Source organism: Drosophila kikkawai, chromosome 3L (assembly GCF_030179895.1).
Source record: "Drosophila kikkawai strain 14028-0561.14 chromosome 3L, DkikHiC1v2, whole genome shotgun sequence".
NCBI lineage: Eukaryota > Metazoa > Arthropoda > Insecta > Diptera > Drosophilidae > Drosophila > Drosophila kikkawai.
In genome coordinates this window covers 31,243,077-31,262,747 of record NC_091730.1, presented here as the reverse complement: position 1 = coordinate 31,262,747, position 19,671 = coordinate 31,243,077, and the positions used below count along the sequence as shown (strand labels likewise).

At 41.7% G+C, this 19,671-nt stretch overlaps 1 protein-coding gene across 1 annotated transcript; it reads right to left on the bottom strand.

Annotated features, from left to right (window-relative positions):
* Positions 1-379: 379 nt before the first annotated feature.
* LOC138928435 (uncharacterized) lies at positions 380-14,845 on the bottom strand. The gene is made up of 7 exons (XM_070285506.1): positions 14,709-14,845; positions 13,788-13,984; positions 3,245-3,994; positions 2,784-3,058; positions 2,333-2,691; positions 1,493-1,832; positions 380-520 (listed from the first exon to the last, which is right to left on the bottom strand). Exons 1-7 carry the CDS (start codon positions 14,843-14,845, stop codon positions 380-382), a joined length of 2,199 nt encoding a protein of 732 aa, XP_070141607.1.
* Positions 14,846-19,671: the final 4,826 nt, after the last annotated feature.

The following is a 19,671-nucleotide window of genomic DNA, read 5'->3' as shown; positions in this document are numbered from 1 at the left end:
ACTTTATTATTATTAAGGCCATTAAAAATTAACAAAAAACAAGAAAGGAAGCTAACTTCGGCACACTGAAGTTTGTATACCCTTGCATATTGGTTTTGATATTTATGTAGATATGTGACTATAGTTTATTGATAATATGCGGTTATATATAGGATAATTGACAAATGACAACTGCGACGATTCAATTACAATGTTTTGGTTTACAGCTTTCAAACTACTTTCGGCTATGGGTTTCTGCTTCGCTTTCAACTTATACGGCTCTTGATCTGCTTTTCTCCGACAACTTCTGCACACGTACTCTTCCTTAGCAACTCCTCGACGACACTGCCAACTCTTCTCTCTCAAACCCGTACTGCTAACTCCTCGATATATCGGCTGCTTACATTCGGTTAGCTTCGCGACGCATTTCCTGTCTTTCCATTTCAAAGTCTTCCATCAGTTCCTGTTCCAGGATCGAAGTTAGCTTGTATGTAATGTTGGTCAGCATCTTCGTACCAAACATAAGCTCAAACGGTGCTTTCTGTGTAGTCGAATGAATATGCGAGTTGATTGCTTTTTGTACATCGGCGACGAACCTATACCATTTTGTTGTATCGTCTGCAGAAAGTTTACTAATAATGGACAGGATTACGCGATTAACTCGCTCTATCTGGCCGTTGCCTCTAGCCACTCCAGTTGTTGTCTATACGTGCTGAATGCCATTCTGTTTGACGAACTCCTCAAAAGCGTCTGAAGTGAAAGCTGCACCTCTATCAGTCACGATGCGAGCAGGAAATCCGAATATTTTTGACCATTCTTCCAGCTTTTTGATAACTTCATCGGCCCCTGTAGATTTTGTAGCAAACAACCACACGAACTTTGAAAATCCATCGACCATTGCAAAAATGTACTTGTACAGTTTCGCCGTAAAATCCATTGGGCCTAGATGATCTAGATGCAGCGTCTGTAACGGTTGACCTCCGTTGTCTATGCAGTTCAGATAACCTTCCTGTTTACCTGTCTTCTTATTGGTCATTATGCACTTTATGCATGTGGCGATAACCTGGGACACCTTTCGCTCCATATGTGGGATAAAAAATTGCTGCTGCAGGCTGTGCATTGTTTTTGTTAACGCAAAATGTCCATCTGAATGAGCTCCAGTTATAATTTCATGTTCCATTGCCTTGGGTACAACTATTAGATCACGTCCATCCATATGCTTGTACAAAACATCGCCTTTCAGTTTATATTCTTGGTATCGTCCTTTTTCCAGGATACATATGACTGCGTTAATGAACTCGTCCTTCCGTTGTGCTTTCTTAAGACGGGCTGATTTTTCTGTTCCCACCAGCAGAATACTTGGAAATCGGCTTAAGCAGTCAACATGTTTCCGATCAGCGCTACGATGCTCCACTGCAAATGAATAATCCTATAAGGACAAAATCGATTGAGCAACCTCGCGAGGAACATCTTTCTTCTTGATTGTTTGAGTAAACGCCGCGCAGTCAGTTACCAATACGAAGTTAACACCCAGCAGGTAGTGTCTAAACTTCTCGATCGCCAAATATGCTGCTTTGACCTCCAGTATATAACTGTGTCGTTTGGAATCGCTTTCCGAGGTCTTCTTGCTCCAGAAAAATATTGGGTGAAGATTCTCCCCAAACCGCTGCAGCAACGTCGCGCCAAAGCCATCTTTCGATGCGTCTGTATGTAGTTCTGTGTGTGCATTCTGCGAATAGATGCGAAGAACTGGTTCTTGGCAAAGGCTAGCCTTCAGCTGATTAAATGCGTTCAGCTCCTCGGTGTCCATCTTAAATTCGGCATCCTTTTCAGCAGGTTTGTTAGTGGTCTTGCTATGTGTGCGTATCCTTTCATGAACTTGCGAAAGAATCCAGTCAGACCCAAGAACGACTGCACTGCTTTAACATTTGCCGGGACAGCAAATTGCTTCACTGCTCGAGTTTTTTCGAAGCCTGGCCAAATCCTTCCGTTTTCAACTGTATGTCCAAGGAAATCGATCTTGCTTTCAAGGAAACGGCACTTTTTCCATTTTATGATTAATGAAAAACGAGCAGCAACATCCAGGACTAATTTCAGCTTCTTCAAGCACTCGTCTGCTGTCATGCCGTATATTATTATGTCATCCATATAGATTTGCATAACATCTCGGAAAACCAGATCTTGGAAAACGGCGCTTATAAAACGTATGAACGTTGCTGGCGAGTTTGTGAATCCAAAGGGCGTCTTATTGAATTCGAACAGGCCTTCCTTCGTTATAAAAGCTGTGTATTTTCGACTCTCCTCTTCTACCGGAACGTGAAAAAAACTGTTTTCCAAATCCATTACAACAAACAGCTTCGCTGCCTGCAGCTTCTCGAGGACATCATCCATAAGCGGCACGGGAAAGCAGTCCTTTAAAACCATGGCGTTGAGTTGACGAAAATCAACGCAGACTCTGTTGGATCCATCCTTCTTTTTGACGATGACGACTCTGCTGCCAAAATTCGACGTCGACTTGCGTACTACTCCGCTTTGCAGCCATTCCGCAACTTGATCGCGGATCGCTGCGCATTCAACCATAGAGTACCGGCTGGGCTGCTGTTTAAATGGTGTCATCGGAGAAGATGGCACAATCTTCAGCTCGATTGGGCTTTTAGCAGCGGGCGATTCCGGCTTATAAGACTTAACCATGGATCGTGTCACTGGTTCGAACTGCGGAGGAGTATGGATTTCAATATCGGCTTCGACAACATTATACCATATATACTTAGCTCATTGTGCGCCTCTTGTTCCACCGGCGCAACCTTCTGAGAAAAGTGAAAGCCATCCTTATCCAAAACGACGCAGAATTTGGACATCAAATCGTAGCCCAGCAGACCGTTGTACTCCAGTTTGTCATCCGGCACCACGACGAATTTCTGCTGAACTTTTATGTTGTCTACCAGCACTTCAGCAAAAAAGTATCCTTTTTGGAATGTTTTCGTGTTGCCAAGGCCTCTCAGCAGTGCTACAGACTTCTCCAATTGTGCATCCGGAAACATTTTAAACACGCTGGCTTTAACGATGGACACATCGGCACCTGTGTCAACCAAGCAATCGATGGCGACTTTATTGATGACAACACATTTAAGGCGGTTATTGTCACGTATCACTTTTACGCTTTGCACAGCTTTTGGGCAATTTCTCGACATGTGACCAGTTTCACCGCACTTGAAACATTTAGTTGCAGATTGACAATCCTTCCTGAGATGTGCTGTTGACCCACAATTGAAACAATGCACTGCTCTTCCAGCATAGTCTGGTTTTTTTCCTGCTCCGGCTGTATGCTTATGCACTGGTTCGCGTTGTGTCATCTGCTCGAATATTGCATACTGGCTCTGTAGTTCATCATACGACTTGCAACTGTACATGCTGTATTTGTACTCGTTTTTAATGTTCAAGCCGTCGACGATGTACCGAATAACTGACATTACATCCACGCCATCAACGAGGGCTGCAATTTGCCTCATCTGCAGAACATACTCGTGGAACGATTCAGCTTCTTGTTTCTTTCTCTCACCCAGCTTCTTATGTACATCAGCGCTAGCGTATGTACGTTTAAATTCAGCGATCAACACACTTTTTAGCTCATTGTATGTTCCAACGAAGACTGTGTTCAAGAACAAAGCTGCTGCTTTGGTCATTTTACTGCGAGCTTGTACATAACGCTGCTTTTCATCCAACACGTAGGCATCTGCATTTTTTTCAAAGTTCACAAACCACTGCTCTACCGGAATATTTTGTCCATCAAACTCCGGTACCACCTTCGAAAAACTTTCTGGTGATATTATACTGGTGCTTTGTGCTTTCTGAGCATTTTGGCATTGCAAGCTTAAAAACTTCATTATTTCCTCCAGATTTTTACTGTTTTGCAAAACTTGTTGTTCCATCGTTGGGGTTTTCAGTTGATTCAAAGCCAATTTGTCGTCTTCCCTTTGTGCTTCTGCTTCCGCCATATACTTGTTCTTTTCGCCAACTGTAGATCGTGTGTTATATGGTTGTCTCTGTTGCACTGCTGGTTTCGGTGGTTCTAACGGCTTTTGTACGGCTAGAGGCTTCGTTTCAATTTTCTGTCTCTGTTGCACTGCTGGTTTTGGTGCGGCATTTCTCGGTGTGTTTGCGGCTTTTTTCGGAGTACTTCCTTTTTTCATATTCCACTGCACGTTGTTGAACAAATACGAGTTAGCATAACTTTTCTTTTTAGTAACAGCGTCGACACAATTAACTGTTCATCAGCGCAAGTTTCGACACGGTTAGGCAAGGTTGAGCAAGGTTGAGCCCCCAAATGTAGATATGTGATTATAGTTTATTGATAATATGCGGTTATATATAGGATAATTGACAAATGACAACTGCGACGATTCAAATACAACGTTTTGATTTACAGCTTTCAAACTACTTTCGGCTATGGGTTTCTGCTTCTGCTTTCAACTTATACGGCTCTTGATCTGCTTTTCTCCGACAACTTCTGCACACGTACTCTTCCTTAGCAACTCCTCGACGACACTGCCAACTCTTCTCTCTCAAACCCGTACTGCAAACTCCTCGATATATCGGCTGCTTACATGTATATTATAAATTATAATGCTGAAAAGACACACAAAACAGAGTTTCATTTCATTTTACCTATACTTATTATGTTTACAGTTTGACAGTTAAACTTTTACATTCCCAGTTTTACAAATTGTATACCGTATACATTTACCGATCGCTTCTATGGCATACCCTGCAAGGGTATAAAAAAACGAAATTGTAAAAAAAAATACACGCTCACGACAATCGGGCGGGCGCAGGTCATTTTTTGTATGTGTACATTTTTTATGGGTGTCCGAAAAGACAACCTAAAAAAAGAAGAGTGAAACCGATCACCCATTATCACCCTTCCTTTTTTAGCTTGCCTTTTCAGACACCCATAACAAATGTATGGGTACATAAAATGACCTGTGTCTGAGATGTGTCTGAGACACCCGGTATTTGGCCGGTGCACTTGTAGTTCCGGTGGCATGCTGCAGTTCTCTGATCCACACCCACTGAGGCGAAATATCATAGCTTTGAGTTAGAGACGTTAGCCATTATTTATGCACTTAGAATGTTTAGGATATATTTACTGGGTAAACCTTTTAAAATCGTCACAGACTGTAACATTTACTCTGAATAAGATAGACTTAAACCCAAGAATTGCGAGGTGGGCTTTAGAGCTGCAGGAATTTTATTATGAATTGAAACACAGAGCAGACAGCAAATGCAGCATATTGATGCACTTAGCAGATGTAATAATGTTATGATAATATATGCAAATACTTTTGAGAATAACTTAATAATTTGTCAGGCAAGAGATACTAAGCTAAAAGAAACTGAGAAATTTTAGAGAACATAAATGGTTTGAGATGAGAAATGGGGTTATATATAGAAAGGATAATAATAATAGACTACTGTTTTATGTACCAAGTAGAATGGAGCAACATGTTCTGTACAAGTATCATGACGAATTAGGGCATATTGGAAAGGATAAGATGTTAGACGCTATTAGCAAAAGTTATTGGTTCCCGAGCATGAAAGATAAGGTTTGTGAACACATTCAAAAAGGAGACCTTTCCGACTATATAAAGTATATATATTCTTGATCAGCATCAACAGCCGAGTCGATCCAGCCTTGTCCGTCTGTCCGTTTCTACGCAAACTAGTCCCTTAGTTTTAAAGCTATCTGAATGAAACTTTGCATATAGCCTTCTATATACTCTCACTGCTATATATGTCGGAACGGGCCGGATCGGACGACTATATCATATAACTGCCATACAAATGTTCGATAAATTTTTAGAAATATAATTAGAACTTTGCTGTTTTTCAAAATTTTGGCATCATTTTAGAGATATTTTATTTATTTATTTTATTTTTTATTATTTCAGAATTTTGGTTTAATTTTATGAAAATCTGACGACTATATCTTATAGCTGCCATAGGAACGATCGGAAAATTAGGTTAGGTTAGGATAGTCCGGACGGCCCTAGAGGGGCCACACATAGGCCAATATGGCCCATAGCTATCCGGGGAAATTCCTGGATGGACCTAGAGACTATTTATGCGGGTTTCGAGATCCTTGAATATCAAGGTGTTTTTCGCAAAGGCAAGGAGTTCGCCTGGCTTCTTCTTGGAGGCATCTTCTAGCGATGCCAGAACTGGAGAGCCTAGGTATCTCATTCTTGCCCTCGTTAGGGCCGGACATTTGCAAATGAGATGCTCCAAGGTTTCGATTGCCTCGGATTCATCACATTTCCGGCATTTGGCGTTGTCGGTAATATCCAGCTTGACTGCATATGCAGCAGACAGGCAGTGATCTGTTAGAATACCCAATAACATTCTGCAGTCCTTCCGAGGAAGATGCAGCACGTTGTGAGTGAGTTTCTCGTTGTGCTCTTTACACATGATTTTTGATATTCTGCAGGTTACGGAATTACTCCTCCATCTGCTTTTTGCGCTTGCGTCAGCCCGTCTCTCTAGCTCGCTTTGGAACGTTCTTAGGGAGATAGGGACGTTTTCTGCTCTTTCACTTGCCAGTCCGACGCTTTCCTTTGCAAGTTCGTCCGCGGTTTCGTTACCGTCTATGCCTTGGTGGCTGGGAACCCAGTAGATCCTCATTGACTTAGTCGTGCTCAGGCTATCTAGTGACTCCCTGCTTGCCAGTACATTTTTGGAACTGACCGCTGATGATTGCATGGATCTTATCGCCGCTTGACTGTCTACGAACAAATTGACCGCCTCATGTGGACGGTATAAACCGTATATGTATCTTTTTATATATAATATAAATTTAGATTTTTTACTCGCATTCTATAGGTTGCCTTGACTTATTTGAAATTTGACAGCAAATAGGAGTAGATAATCAAACCAAAAAAGCGGTTTTATTCGTTTAATAAATCCAATAAAATGTCCTCATGAAAACGCTTTAAACCAAAATTAAAGAATACAATGAACAATAGATTCAATGAATATTTAAAATTAGTTCCATATAAGATTTAATTCTCAGAATTGTTTTTTCATCACAGAAATGTTGAAAATTTTGGGAGTTTCAACTTTGCCGTCGAATTCCAAAGACATGGGCAATGGTCCACGATTGGGACTATTTTTTAGTAGTGCCGTGATGCATTGAGAGTAGGTCCTACCGAAAATAATAAAGGTAAGTCCAATTATATAGGCCACGTAATTCAAAATGTCGGCAAACATCGGTTTTTTGTATTCGTAGGTATACCGCGGAACCTGTAGGTGATGGAAAATAATTTTGTATGGGACTTTTACTCAGGAGCACCCAAATATCATGGAAAACTGGAAATGGTTCGTGGAAATTTCACAAAGTTTAATTTTGTGTTCCTGTGTTATTATATAAATTCGGAAAGATGTCGGTTATTTTGTGAAATTTTTTCATTATATTTGCATATCTGTATCGCTTGGTATTCAATGTCACCAACAATTCATAAAATATTGGTTCATGCTCAGGAAAAAATCCAACCAATTTCACAGTTTAAGTGGCCCAACCAAAAATCATGGGTTGATTTTACTGTAAACAACAGTATAACGACGTAACGCGTTACGTCTTAAGACTGCTGTACAGTAAATTCAACCACGACCTTGCCGTAAAAAGGCCCCAACCTACGAAAATTATGAAATGCAGTATTTTACAGTCTTCAAGGCCAACAACAAAATACACACATCATTTGGAACTTAAGGGGGGATATACAAACATGTAAACGGTAAAAATTTAGGCATTTTTTGTTAATTTTTTTTATGTAGGAAATAGACAAGCAATCTTTGTGAAACTTTGAAGATAGTTAAAAGTAGAATCGTGGATGATCAAATAATTTTATTATAAAAAATATTTTACAAAATAGCGGACCTATGGAAAATATGGCACAGCGCCTCGAGCTTTGAGTTTCCCGGCTGTGGACATGATAGAGCGCGTAATTTGTGTTGGAAATCCTCAAACACAAAGTTTTTGTATTCATTACACCTTTACCTTCTATTTGAACCTAAAAAACCATTTTTATTGCTTCCATTTAGGTTCAAATAGATAATTTTATGCTGATCATAATAATTTTTGTTTCACTCCGATAAGTTACATAGTTTTTTGTGAATCGTCTCCATAGCATAGGTAAAATCGCAACAAATTTTAAGCTGAGAAAAAAACGTTTAAAGTTTTTGATGCGCCCACCTTAACACTTGAATACCTTGCGAGCATACTTGATTTGAGGCACTTAAAGTTGGAATTCGATAATGAAACTTACACAGTACAATCTTTAAGTAATACATTTTTTTTTAAACTAAAAAAAAAATTTGCCCAAAACTTTAATTGGGAGTCCATATTAACCGTATTGAATATGTACAAAATAACTTTTTACTTTTCGCCCTCCGTGGCCTACCCTGGGATGCTGGTGAGAGACTACCATCGTATTCTAGTAAGCTTCTATTAATTAACTTACCCTCGCTAGCTAACCGTAGAACTATGCTTGGTGTCGTATTCCTTAAAAACCTAATAAAGGTGATGTTGAGAGCCCCTTTCTTTTAGGGCAGCTCAATTTCCACGTTCCTCGACTAACATATCCCATATCCCCTTAGTAATAAATCACTGTAGGCGGGAGTTTGAAGCACATGAACCCTTTAGGGTTTTATGTAAGGATTACAACCGCCTCTCTGATATTATTATTCGTAGTGATAGCCCTTCTCTACTGAAAACTGTAATACTTGTTGAGTTAGCTCGTAGTGTTGCACCGTAGTCTAATTTTTCATGCGTTTTTATTTATTTATCGTAGTTATTATATAGTTACATTATAATTCCCGCGGAAGCGGGACCCCGCGCGAAATAAATATGACTCTACCAACAAATTTTACAACGAATTCAAATACACTTCTTGATGTCTTCTTTATCAGCAATACTGACAGGATTCTTCTATACGACCAGGCCTCAGTGCCGGCTTTCTCAAATCATTACCTAATATATATGACGTACGAATTTAACCCTAACTCTACTGACCAAACAATATTCTATAGGGACTTTAGGAACATTGACCTTTAAATTCTAAGTCATGAATTGGATGCTTATGATTGGAACATTATGTACAATTTAAGTGACGTAAACTCCAAATTGCATCATTTAACGAACTGCATTGACTCAATGTACGAAAGGTTTGTGCTACTTAAGCAATAGGTTTTTAAAGCCAAAGGCAATCCGTGGTTCAACAATAGTATTGCTGTAATGATTAATCGACGCGATATTGCCTATAGACGATGGAAAAGATACAAAATAGCAAGTTACTATGATGAACTTAAGTCTTTGAGAATGACTGCCAATTTAATGATTGCCAATGCAACGAGCAATTATTTCGCTTAAAAATTCACTAGTACAATGAAAATCAAACAAAAATGGAGGGAACTTAAAATGTTGGGAATCGGAAAATCATACCACAATAGCAAATTAGACATAGACCCGAATGATCTCAACAGAAAATTCTTGCAATCAAACGTGCCTGAAACATTCAGTTACCCTTATTTGGACATGACTGTGAATAATATCTGTGATAATAGCTTTAGTTTTATGTGTGTTTCCCCGTTTGATGTTCTAAAATCAGTCCTTTCAGCAAAATCGAGTGCTGTTGGGCTTGACAACGTTCATCCGACTTTTATAAAAATTATATTGCCAAAGACTTTGACTATGTCTAGTTTCCCTATCTGCTGGAAATCAGCCAAAATTGTTCCTGTCCCAAAAACTAACGGCGAATATAGGTCGATATCCATACTACCATTTTTATCCAAAGTCATTAAGCAATTATTGGCCTAACAGATCAACTGCTTTTTGAGACAAAACTCCCTAATGTGCAATAACCAATCTGAGAGCATTAGACAAGAACTTGAAACAAACATGTGACATTATTAACTCTTTTGGACTTTTGCAAAGCCTTTGCACGGTTAACCACGAAATTTTATGTACGAAGCTTTCAAAAATCTTCTCATTCGCGGACTCTGCTTTAAAATTAATTTCGTCATATTTATATGACAGATCGCAAGCTGTGATCGCTGACACTGGACCCTCTGACGCTATGATATCGACGCGAGGTGTACCTCAAGGCTCTGTTCTTGGTCCACTTCTGTTTTCTATGAACGACCTCCCGAATGTATTAACCAATGGTAATCTTCATATGTATGCTGACGATGTTCAAATGTATGTTTAGTTGTCCTGTTGCTAGAATTTTTGACTGTGTAGATGTATGCAACCTTGAATTGTCAAATATTTGTAAGTGGGCAAACATGAATGGATCAGTCAACATGTAAATGTTTAATTGTTAGTAAAAGATCGTCAAATTGTCCAAATCTTCCTAGTCTTCGGTTTAATAACGCCTGTATTGAGTATGTAGAGCAAGTTGTTAACCTAGGTATTACTATGACTAATAACCTATCATGGAGCGCACATGTTATAAGGGTATCTGTGAAAATATACGGCCTACTTAGGCAGCTCTATATGATGCAAAAGTACCTATCGACTGATTTGCGGCTTATGATAGCAAAGGCGTATCTCATACCTTCCCTAAGTTATGGGATAGAAATTTTCGGGAACTGTGATGCTGCCTCCCAACAACAAAGATACATATTCAATATTAAACGAGGTGATTCCCCATTACGGGAATGGCCAATAGCATATACGGACTTAACTTTAAACTTTGGAGCAATACCAGAAATTTTATTCATTTGCGTAAGGTAATAAATACCAAAGAATTAAAATTTGGAACATCAGCATGAACTAATAATCTAATTATTGTCGTCATTAGCTTACATCTTCTGAACGTCACTCTATGCGCTTGTAGAATGAACTTCCTCAAAGCAATAAGTACCACACCGCAATTTAATAATAATTAGTTAAAAAAAATCGATTTTTTTTTTTCATTTTTTGATAGTTATAAGTGTCTCGAATATTATACTAAATGGGCAAATCGAAATACGTAACAGCAAAGAGTATAGAATTATTTAGAGCGGACACAGTGTCGTATGGCGGGTTCCAGCGATAGAACCCGCATTTTCCCCGTGGAACCCGCTGGGCTCGATTCTACTTCGAATCTGGGCACCCCGAGGCCTGCTTGCCGGTTGGTCTAGTGGCTAAGGCATCCGACTGCCCCCTGAAGTGCATGGGTTCAAATCCTGGTTAGACTTAAGGTTTTTTTGTCTTTTTTTTGTTTGTTTTTTTTTTCTTTAGAAGTGTTACCATATGTTTGACAGATTTGTGGGTATTTATAGGTGTTTTTAAAATATTACATGTTGTATGAATTTGTTTTCGTTTTATGTTTTTAATTATTGTGTTAGATTAATGTTTTAAATTAAAAACAGTCGAATAAGGTTAGGTTAGGTTAGACCGGACGGCCCTCGAGGGGCCACACATAGGCCAATATGGTCCATAGCTATCCGGGGAAACTCCTGAATGGACCTAGAGACTATTTATGCGGGTTTCGAGATCCTTGAATATCAAGGCGTTTTTCGCAAAGGCAAGGAGTTCGCCTGGCTTCCTCCTGGAGGCATCTTCTAGCGATGCCAGAACTGAAGAGCCTAGGTACATATCTCATTCTTGCCCTCGTTAGGGCCGGACATTTGCAAATGAGATGCTCCAAGGTTTCGATTGCCTCGGATTCATCACATTTTCGGCATTTGGCGTTGTCGGTAATACCCAGCTTGACTGCATGTGCAGCAGACAGGCAGTGACCTGTAAGAATACCCACTAACATTCTGCAGTCCTTCCGAGGAAGATGCAGCACGTTGTGAGTGAGTTTCTCGTTGTGCTCTTTGCACATGATTTTTGATATTCTGCAGGTTCCGGAATTACTCCTCCACCTGCTTTTTGCGCTTGCGTCAGCCCGTCTCTCTAGCTCGCTTTGGAGCGTTCTTAAAGAGATAGGGACGTTTTCTGTTCTTTCACTGGCCAGTCCAACGCCTTCCTTTGCAAGTTCGTCCGCGGTTTCGTTACCATCTATGCCTTGGTGGCTGGGAACCCAGTAGATCCTCACTGATTTAGTCGTGCTCAGGCTATCTAGTGACTCCCTGCTTGCCAGTACATTTTTGGAACTGACCGCTGATGATTGCATGGATCTTATCGCCGTTTGACTGTCTACAAACAAATTGACCGCGTCATGTGGACGGTTTATGCTCTACGCAAGCTCTGCTGCTTTCCTGATGGCGAATACTTCAGCCTGGAATATACTGCAATGGCTTGGTAGCTTATACGACAGCCTCATTTCAGGGTCTGAACAGTATATGCCCGCTCCAACTCCTCCATCCATCTTGGAGCCGTCGGTGTATATATTGAGGAATTGAGCATGGCCCTGGCCTGACTTCCAGTCATTTGGTCCCATGAATACTGTTGTCTTTACATCCGGGCACGTTCTGGGTATCATGTAGTCAGTTGTACTGCTCATGTCTCGACCAGTTTCCTGATGCAACCAGACGTTTTGCCGCCTTTCCTGCTGTTCTTTGGTGGGGGTTGACCTCAGCGCCCCTGATATGCAAAGTAGTGCCTGCCGCTGGGTTCTCTCCATAGGCTTATTATACGTTTTCTTCTCCATGGCTTGCCACCACCGATATGTAGACCCAATGCATTAGAGCGGGTGAGAGGCCCCATGTGCTGCTAAGCATCTTCCATTATTGCGTCCATGCTAACGTTGTTAAATGCCTCGGATATGTCCAGCAGCTTTTCCTGCATTTTAAGTAAAAATGAGGTGAGACTTATTGGTCTGTAATCCTTGGGGCTCACGCGGCTGCACTTTCCTGCTTTGGGCAGGAAGACAATCCGAGAGGTCCTCCATTGGATAGGGATATAGCACGTGCTTAAACAAGCTGTATATATTGCGTAGAACCATGGGGTGATCACCTCCTTGGTCGCCTGCAGCATGGCTGGGAATATTCCATCTAGTCATGGTGCTTTTATCCTCCCAAAGGAATCTATAGCAAAGTGGATTCTACTAGAGGATATTAGATCTTTTGGGAGATGCTCTGCACCAGTTGCTAGGTCCTGGTGCTTATTCGCATCTGGTACCTCAGTGCATCCTGGCAAATGCGCATGCATTAGTGCTGTTAGGGCCTCTTCGCTGCCCTCATTCCACTGTCCGTCGTCGCGTTTGAGCTGACTCTGTATGGTTGGCTGCTTCGATAGCAGAATCCGGAGTCTAGCCATTTCCGGGTCAGTGTCTATATTGCAGCAGAAGTTTCTCCATGAGTTTCTCTGCGCCTTACGTATTTCCTTCTTGTAGTACCTAAGTAGGACTTTGTATTCCTCATTGATGATGTCATCATTCGTCGGAGTGAAAGGTCCTTATTCCACCAGAGTGGCCTGGTCCTCTTTCTCGTGTCCGATATAGGGCATGATGCGTGGTACGCATCCAGCAGTTCTTTGGAGAGGGTCTCTAGGGACTTTTCTATGTCTTCCGCGGATTCTACTATGCCCGGAGAGATCGCGAGCCGTGTCGCGATAGTCTCCTTGAACTTTCCTCAGTTAGTATTCCGAGGGTTCCTGAAGACTGATTGTTTTGGAGAGTGTTCGAATGCGTATTGGAACCGTATGTACTTATGATCTGAGAAAGATGGTCTCTCAAGGACTCTCCATTCTGATACCAAAGTACCTTGCCTCCTTACAAGAGTAAGATCTAGCACATTTGAGGAGGTGGGACCTACAAAGATGTCTTCCTCCCCCACGTTTGCTATGCTCAGGTTGGTTGAGAGTATAAAGTCTAAGAGTGACTCACCTCTGTCGTTTATGTCGGGGCTCCCCCATACGCAGTGGTGCGCGTTGGCTTCTGCACCCAAGAGCAGTTGCTGATCCTTCGGGCTGGCTTCTACCAGGCTTATGAGTGGGGCCGTCCTGTCGTGTGCTATGTAGCAGGAAGCTACCAAAAGGCGCTTTTTTCCGCTCTCTAGCATCACCACGGTCAGGTCATCAGAGCTGTAATAAGACATAAGGTTAGCGTGTAGACCCTTCCGTACAAGTACGGTGGTTCTATGCCTGCTTACCGTTGGTGGATGGAGCAAATTGTAATTTGCGAACTTCAATCCGGCGATGGCATTGCCTGAGGCGGTCCATGGCTCCTAGACCAAAGCTATGTCGGCGGATCCCTGCTCCATGGCTATAAGGAGTTCCGCCGACGCGATCTTGCTCTTATGGAGGTTGAGCTGCAGCACCATGAGTGTCATGGGTACTGGGCTCACCTCCATACGACGGGCTGACTACTACGGTCAGGTCACCGTCCTCTCCTTCGTCGGACTCATCCAGCGTCATTTCCCGGTCGGCATCTACGATGGTTTCCAGACCTTGGTCCTTCTCCACCACATCTGCCTTCAGGGTGTGAGCATCCTTATCCCCGGGGTGGCGCTTTTTGAGGCGCAGGTATACGCTACCCACGCCCCACGCCATCTGGGAAAGAGGATGTCCTCTGCCTCCTCGTTTATCTGGAGCACTGCACCTTGGGTGATGGGGCCGCAACGTGCAGAACCTTCTAGTCCGTGGTTGGGATATCCGCTGCAGCAGCTTCAGCGCCCGGTCCGCTTGGATTGAGATGGGGAAGAGTACATTCGCTTTTGGAGTGGATGGGATTAGCTCCCGGTCCACCACCTCTAGCTTGGCTCCCTCCCACAGCGCCTCCAACTGGCAGACCGCTTGCGTCAGCCACTTTCTCGTCGGGTCATCCATGCACTTTAGGATTTTGACCCCATTTAGCCACGCAGCGCCATTGAAGGTGGTCATGGGAGCTTCGGGATCATCCTCCATCCGTGCGTACAATGACTCAACGAGCCGCGCATGCACCATCTTCCACTTCCGCTTCATCGCTTCTGTCAATGAGGGCCACGATCAAGTGTCGTTTGGTCGGAAAATTAATAGGACAAAAATTTTAACTTAATTGTTTTTCGAAGTATTTTTAGTTTTCTCGTTTTGGCGATAGGTCGATAAGTCCATCCCATAATCGCTTTGCAAGCTTTATCGTGAGTTCCAAAGACAAGAAAAAACGGTCATACGTACAGTTTTCTGAGGAATTCCCTGAACTCCCCGAAACCACACAGCAAAACCCCAGATTCGAAATAAGCGCCTCCAAAAACCCAGATAAGCCTCTTACTGATTTTTCATGCTTCGCAGTGTTCCGTGCTCTGCAGGTTATTAGTAATGATATAATCTCCATTTCGGACCTTCGCGAAGGCCAGCTCCTGTTGTTAGTCAAGTGCAAAAAAGTGGCCGAGAAATTCCTAAAGATTACGCATTTGCCGGGCATATGCGATATCGAATGTAAACTCAATGAATCCCTAAACTTTGTGAATGACACTATTTATGCGCCTTACCTTATCAACATACCAGAAGAGGAGATTGTTCAAGATCTCAAGTCCCAAAACCTTCACTCAGTATTCAAGTTCTCCAGAACAGTCGATGGAATCACAAAACCCAGAGGAGTCATATTAATCACTTTCAATCTTTACAGTTTACCCAGCAAGCTGGACGTTTTATGGCATTCCGTCAAGGTTAGAGAATATATTCCTAACCCAATGAGGTGCAAAACATGCCAACAGCTAGCACAGCAAAACATTGCAAAAACCCCGCCACCTGCGTGACATGTAATCTTGTTCTTTACCTCCCCGAACCTTACACTCGCACTTTCTGCGCAAACTGTAACGGCGATCATCCCGCCTCTTCATCCCAGGTAGCAGGTAGCTCCCCAAGTGCATGGCAAAGTGCACAACAATTCGCCAGCGTTTCGCTCGGCAATTCTGCTAGCTGTTCAATCAGTCAGGCAGACCAATCGGTAACCACGGCCCCATCTCCCTCATACAAAAAAGTACCAACATACGAAGAAGCAAAAACAACAAGCGAAAAAACTCGTGCTATTTTATTAGAAGCACAAGAACTACAATCTATTCAAGACGACACAACTCTTTCTCATTACAACTCGAATTCCCCTCTACGTAACACAACTGAAGACTCGGACACGTCAATGGAAAGTCTCGACTCATAGTCGGACCTTTTACCACTGACATCCCCTTGCTAACATAAAACACATCTCTTTTCAATGTCCATTAATATTCTGCAATGGAATATAAATGGTATTTTTAACAACTTTAACGAACTGACTCTTCATATCAGAGACCGCTCATCAGATGTGAGATGTTTGCAAGAAACCCACTTACCTCACAGTTTCAAGAACTTTATCTGCCCCAAGGCATATACTGGCTACTTCTATAATTTTCCAAATAACGCATCGGCCAAGCAACGCGCCGGTGTGCTCATTAAGCGACACATTCCCCATACACACACGGTTATGAACTCGAACATTCTCTGCTCCGCTTTACAGCTGAACCTGGGGGAAAATTACCATAATTAACACTAATATCCCACCCTCCCAAGCCTTCTCAATTAGGGAAATCAATGATATTCTCAACCCGATCCATGACCCCATTGGGGACTTTAATTCCTGGAGCCCCCTATGTGGATCTCCTCATTCAAATTCACGTGGTAAAATGATTGAACGCGCTATTGCCGAAAGAAACTTGGTAGTCATCAACAACGGTTCAGAAACCCACCTCTCCACACATAATACCATAACCCATTGTGAGGAGTCGTTTGACTCCCCACAAATGGCGGCAACCACAGCAGCCGCAACTCACAAAGGCGTCGCCAACAACATCGGCAGTCAGCAGCCAACAACAACGGCAGCCAGCAGAAATAACCACGGCAGCCAGCGCCAGCAGCGACAACAACGGCAGCCAGCAAACAACAACATTTGCAGCTAGCGGCGACAACAACAGCAGCCAGCGGTAATAATGTAGTATGCACATATATTGAGTACCCACTATACTTAGCGGGTACACACTGTAACGCCAAGTTGCAATGTTTATGTCATAAACATCAAGTGGACAAAATATGAACTACCCACTTATGTATATATTGGCCGCTCACAAAGAATGCAAGTGTCAGCATAAATGCTACACGAGCGGACCACATGTATGTATGTGCATATACCTCCGCGCTCAGTCCAAAAGAGCATAGCTATGTCTTGCTGCCGCTGTTGGCAGCGCAGCTTAGGGACTTAGACTTCCCTAGCCTTAAATTCATATTGATTAGGACACTCATAATTGAGAGTTCGGAGCGACAACAATGGTTGCTCCGACCAAACCAAGAAACTGAATGTAACATTGACCCAACCTAAAACTAAAGATACTAATAAAAGAAATCAAGTGAAAAACACACAAACCGAATACTGCATACTTATTTGATGAACATAATGCCTGGCGACCGCAAACATATTTCATGGCGACCGATGACTTCAAGGGATCGCAACTTTAAAATGGAAAACTAAACTAAGCAACAACAACACCATGAGAACAGAAGCTGGAAAACGGATCAAGAAGCAAAACGCAGTGAGTAGTGTGTGATGTGCGGAAGAAGAAGTGGTGTGGTAAAAAAATTAAAGGCCAGAAAGGCCGAACTACTGAAGCTATTAAATAGCGGAAGTAATGTGAATTGGACCCACTTGGTAAAAATACATGCCGAAGTGGAGCATATAAAAAATATATTGAAAGAAAAAAAAAACAAACCACCAAAAACCACTGAGACAACCACATCCACCTACACTGTAATTAAAAACAATGCAAAAACTTATCTGAAGCAATCCCCTCCAGAAGAAGCTGAATTTCCACGATTTAAAAAGGAATGCCCAAAGGACTGCCCGGGACCTCTGGAGAGCCCGTTTTGCATATCAACCTGTATGAAGCCTGTGCGATGACCAGCACCGGCACCGCCTGAGCCCATAGGCCCAGGACAGCTGCAGCAGAAACTGCGAGTGTGAGGGGCAGGCCGCCTCTTACACCTTCGAGGGAGCATCAGCGAAGCCGGGACGGCGACAACCAGCTGACGCAGAGGACGTCACTGGAACCTGTGGAATCCTGCACAATATTTTTAAAAACATTTTGCACTGCGTTGCATATTTTTTTTAAATTGCACTACGATGCATATTTTTTTTTTATATATAAAAAACAATTGTAAAATTGAGCGACATTAAAGTTGCCCGATAGCGTGTGGCCTGGCAGCTATACAACCAATAGGCAGGGAAAAATGTAAATTTTTTTATGAAAAAAAAGAAACTTAAACAAAACCTTGAAATTTACAAATTCTCTAATATTTTCTATGAGCCATTGGCAAATAAGTTCAAAGCCAAAATCCACGCCATATGTTAATGGCATAAAATTGTAAGAAGATTTTACACATTTTAAAAAGAAAGCTAAACAAAACACAGCCACTATGGCATTGTTAGAAACAAAGTCAGTGGACTCCACTGCAAACGTAATTAATAAAATCGAATCACATACCATTGATACCAATTTGACAAATATTTTATTAGCAGTTATTGTTTTCATAATGAGTGCTTTCATTCTGTACAAGGTTTATATTTTCCATAATAAATGCATTTCAAAAAGAGCCATAAACAGGAGTCAGGCTAATGACCTGGACAAAATATAAGAAGCACAAACAATAATTGAAAATAAAATTCGAAATATTATTATGTATATCATTGAGGAAATGTATAAAGAACTATGTTAAAAAATTACTTATCCCATATCCTTGAAAATAAAAAAAAATAAATAAAATAAACACAATTTAAAAACAGTCAATAGGGAACAATCAGCAAAATGTCTAGCAGCAATGCTGACATTAGAAGTACTGACATGGGTCAGGAAATGCAGGAAAACGCCATTGAATGCGCAAAACAAGCCATTGGTGCATACGAAATTGAATCGCAGATTGCCAAATATATTAAAAACGAGTTCGATGCAAAATTTAAACCCAACTGGCATTGCATTGTCGGCAGTGATTTCGATCCAGATCATCTCATATATTTCTATTTAGATCAGTTAGCGATTTTATTGTATAAGACAAGTTCGTAGAGACAGCAATTCCGTTTGTGTAGGTTCGAGAATAAAATTCGAGCAATGTTCTCAACAAAATTCCATTAAATAATGGAATGGGGTGAACTTTATAAAGAACTAAACAACATAAAAACTGATTTTGACAGGTCATACAAGTCATTATCAAGGACCCGGCTGGCACAGCAAAATACTGTGAATAAGCATGCCGAAATATTAGTAGACCGCTTTAACGCAGCGCGTGTATTAATATATGACCACAGAGACCGGCTAGACAAAGCCAATTGGTCTCGAGTATCTAAGTTCTTGCTAAAATTACGAGAGAACTTAATATACATAAAACAAAGGTATAACTTGGCCATTTCAGTGCCAACTATATTAAATACACCATTGGCAGTAGAAACTGAAGACGAGCCAGTACCATCAGATTCACCAGCTCTTGAACCGGATGAAATAAATGACCCAGTCTCTGCAGATACCGAAATAGAGGAAAAAGATATAAACAACCTCACGGTACCTGCAGTCCTTATTCAATCTGAACCATCAGATCAGGACCTAACAGACTCTACCGATAACGACAGCATTGTAGAAACAAAACCTACCACAATGGCTGACGAAACGATTGCCCAACGGACATACATTAAAGAGATTTCGAGTGCCATACCCTAATTCAACGGCCAAAAATTACATCTACAACGATTTGTAACGGCCTTGAAGTTAGTTAACGTA

What these genes read in the sequence shown, in the direction of transcription:
- LOC138928435 (XM_070285506.1), bottom strand. Translation starts at nt 14,845, where the DNA reads ATGGTGCATGCGCGGCTCGTTGAGTCATTGTACGCACGGATGGAGGAT. An exon ending in GCTTTCACTTTTCTCAGAAG is followed by an intron (nt 2,692 to 2,783) that starts GTTGCGCCGGTG and finishes ACTCCTCCGCAG; the next exon opens with TTCGAACCAGTGACACGATC. An exon ending in TGGGTGTTAACTTCGTATTG is followed by an intron (nt 521 to 1,492) that starts GTAACTGACTGC and finishes TCGACTACACAG; the next exon opens with AAAGCACCGTTTGAGCTTAT.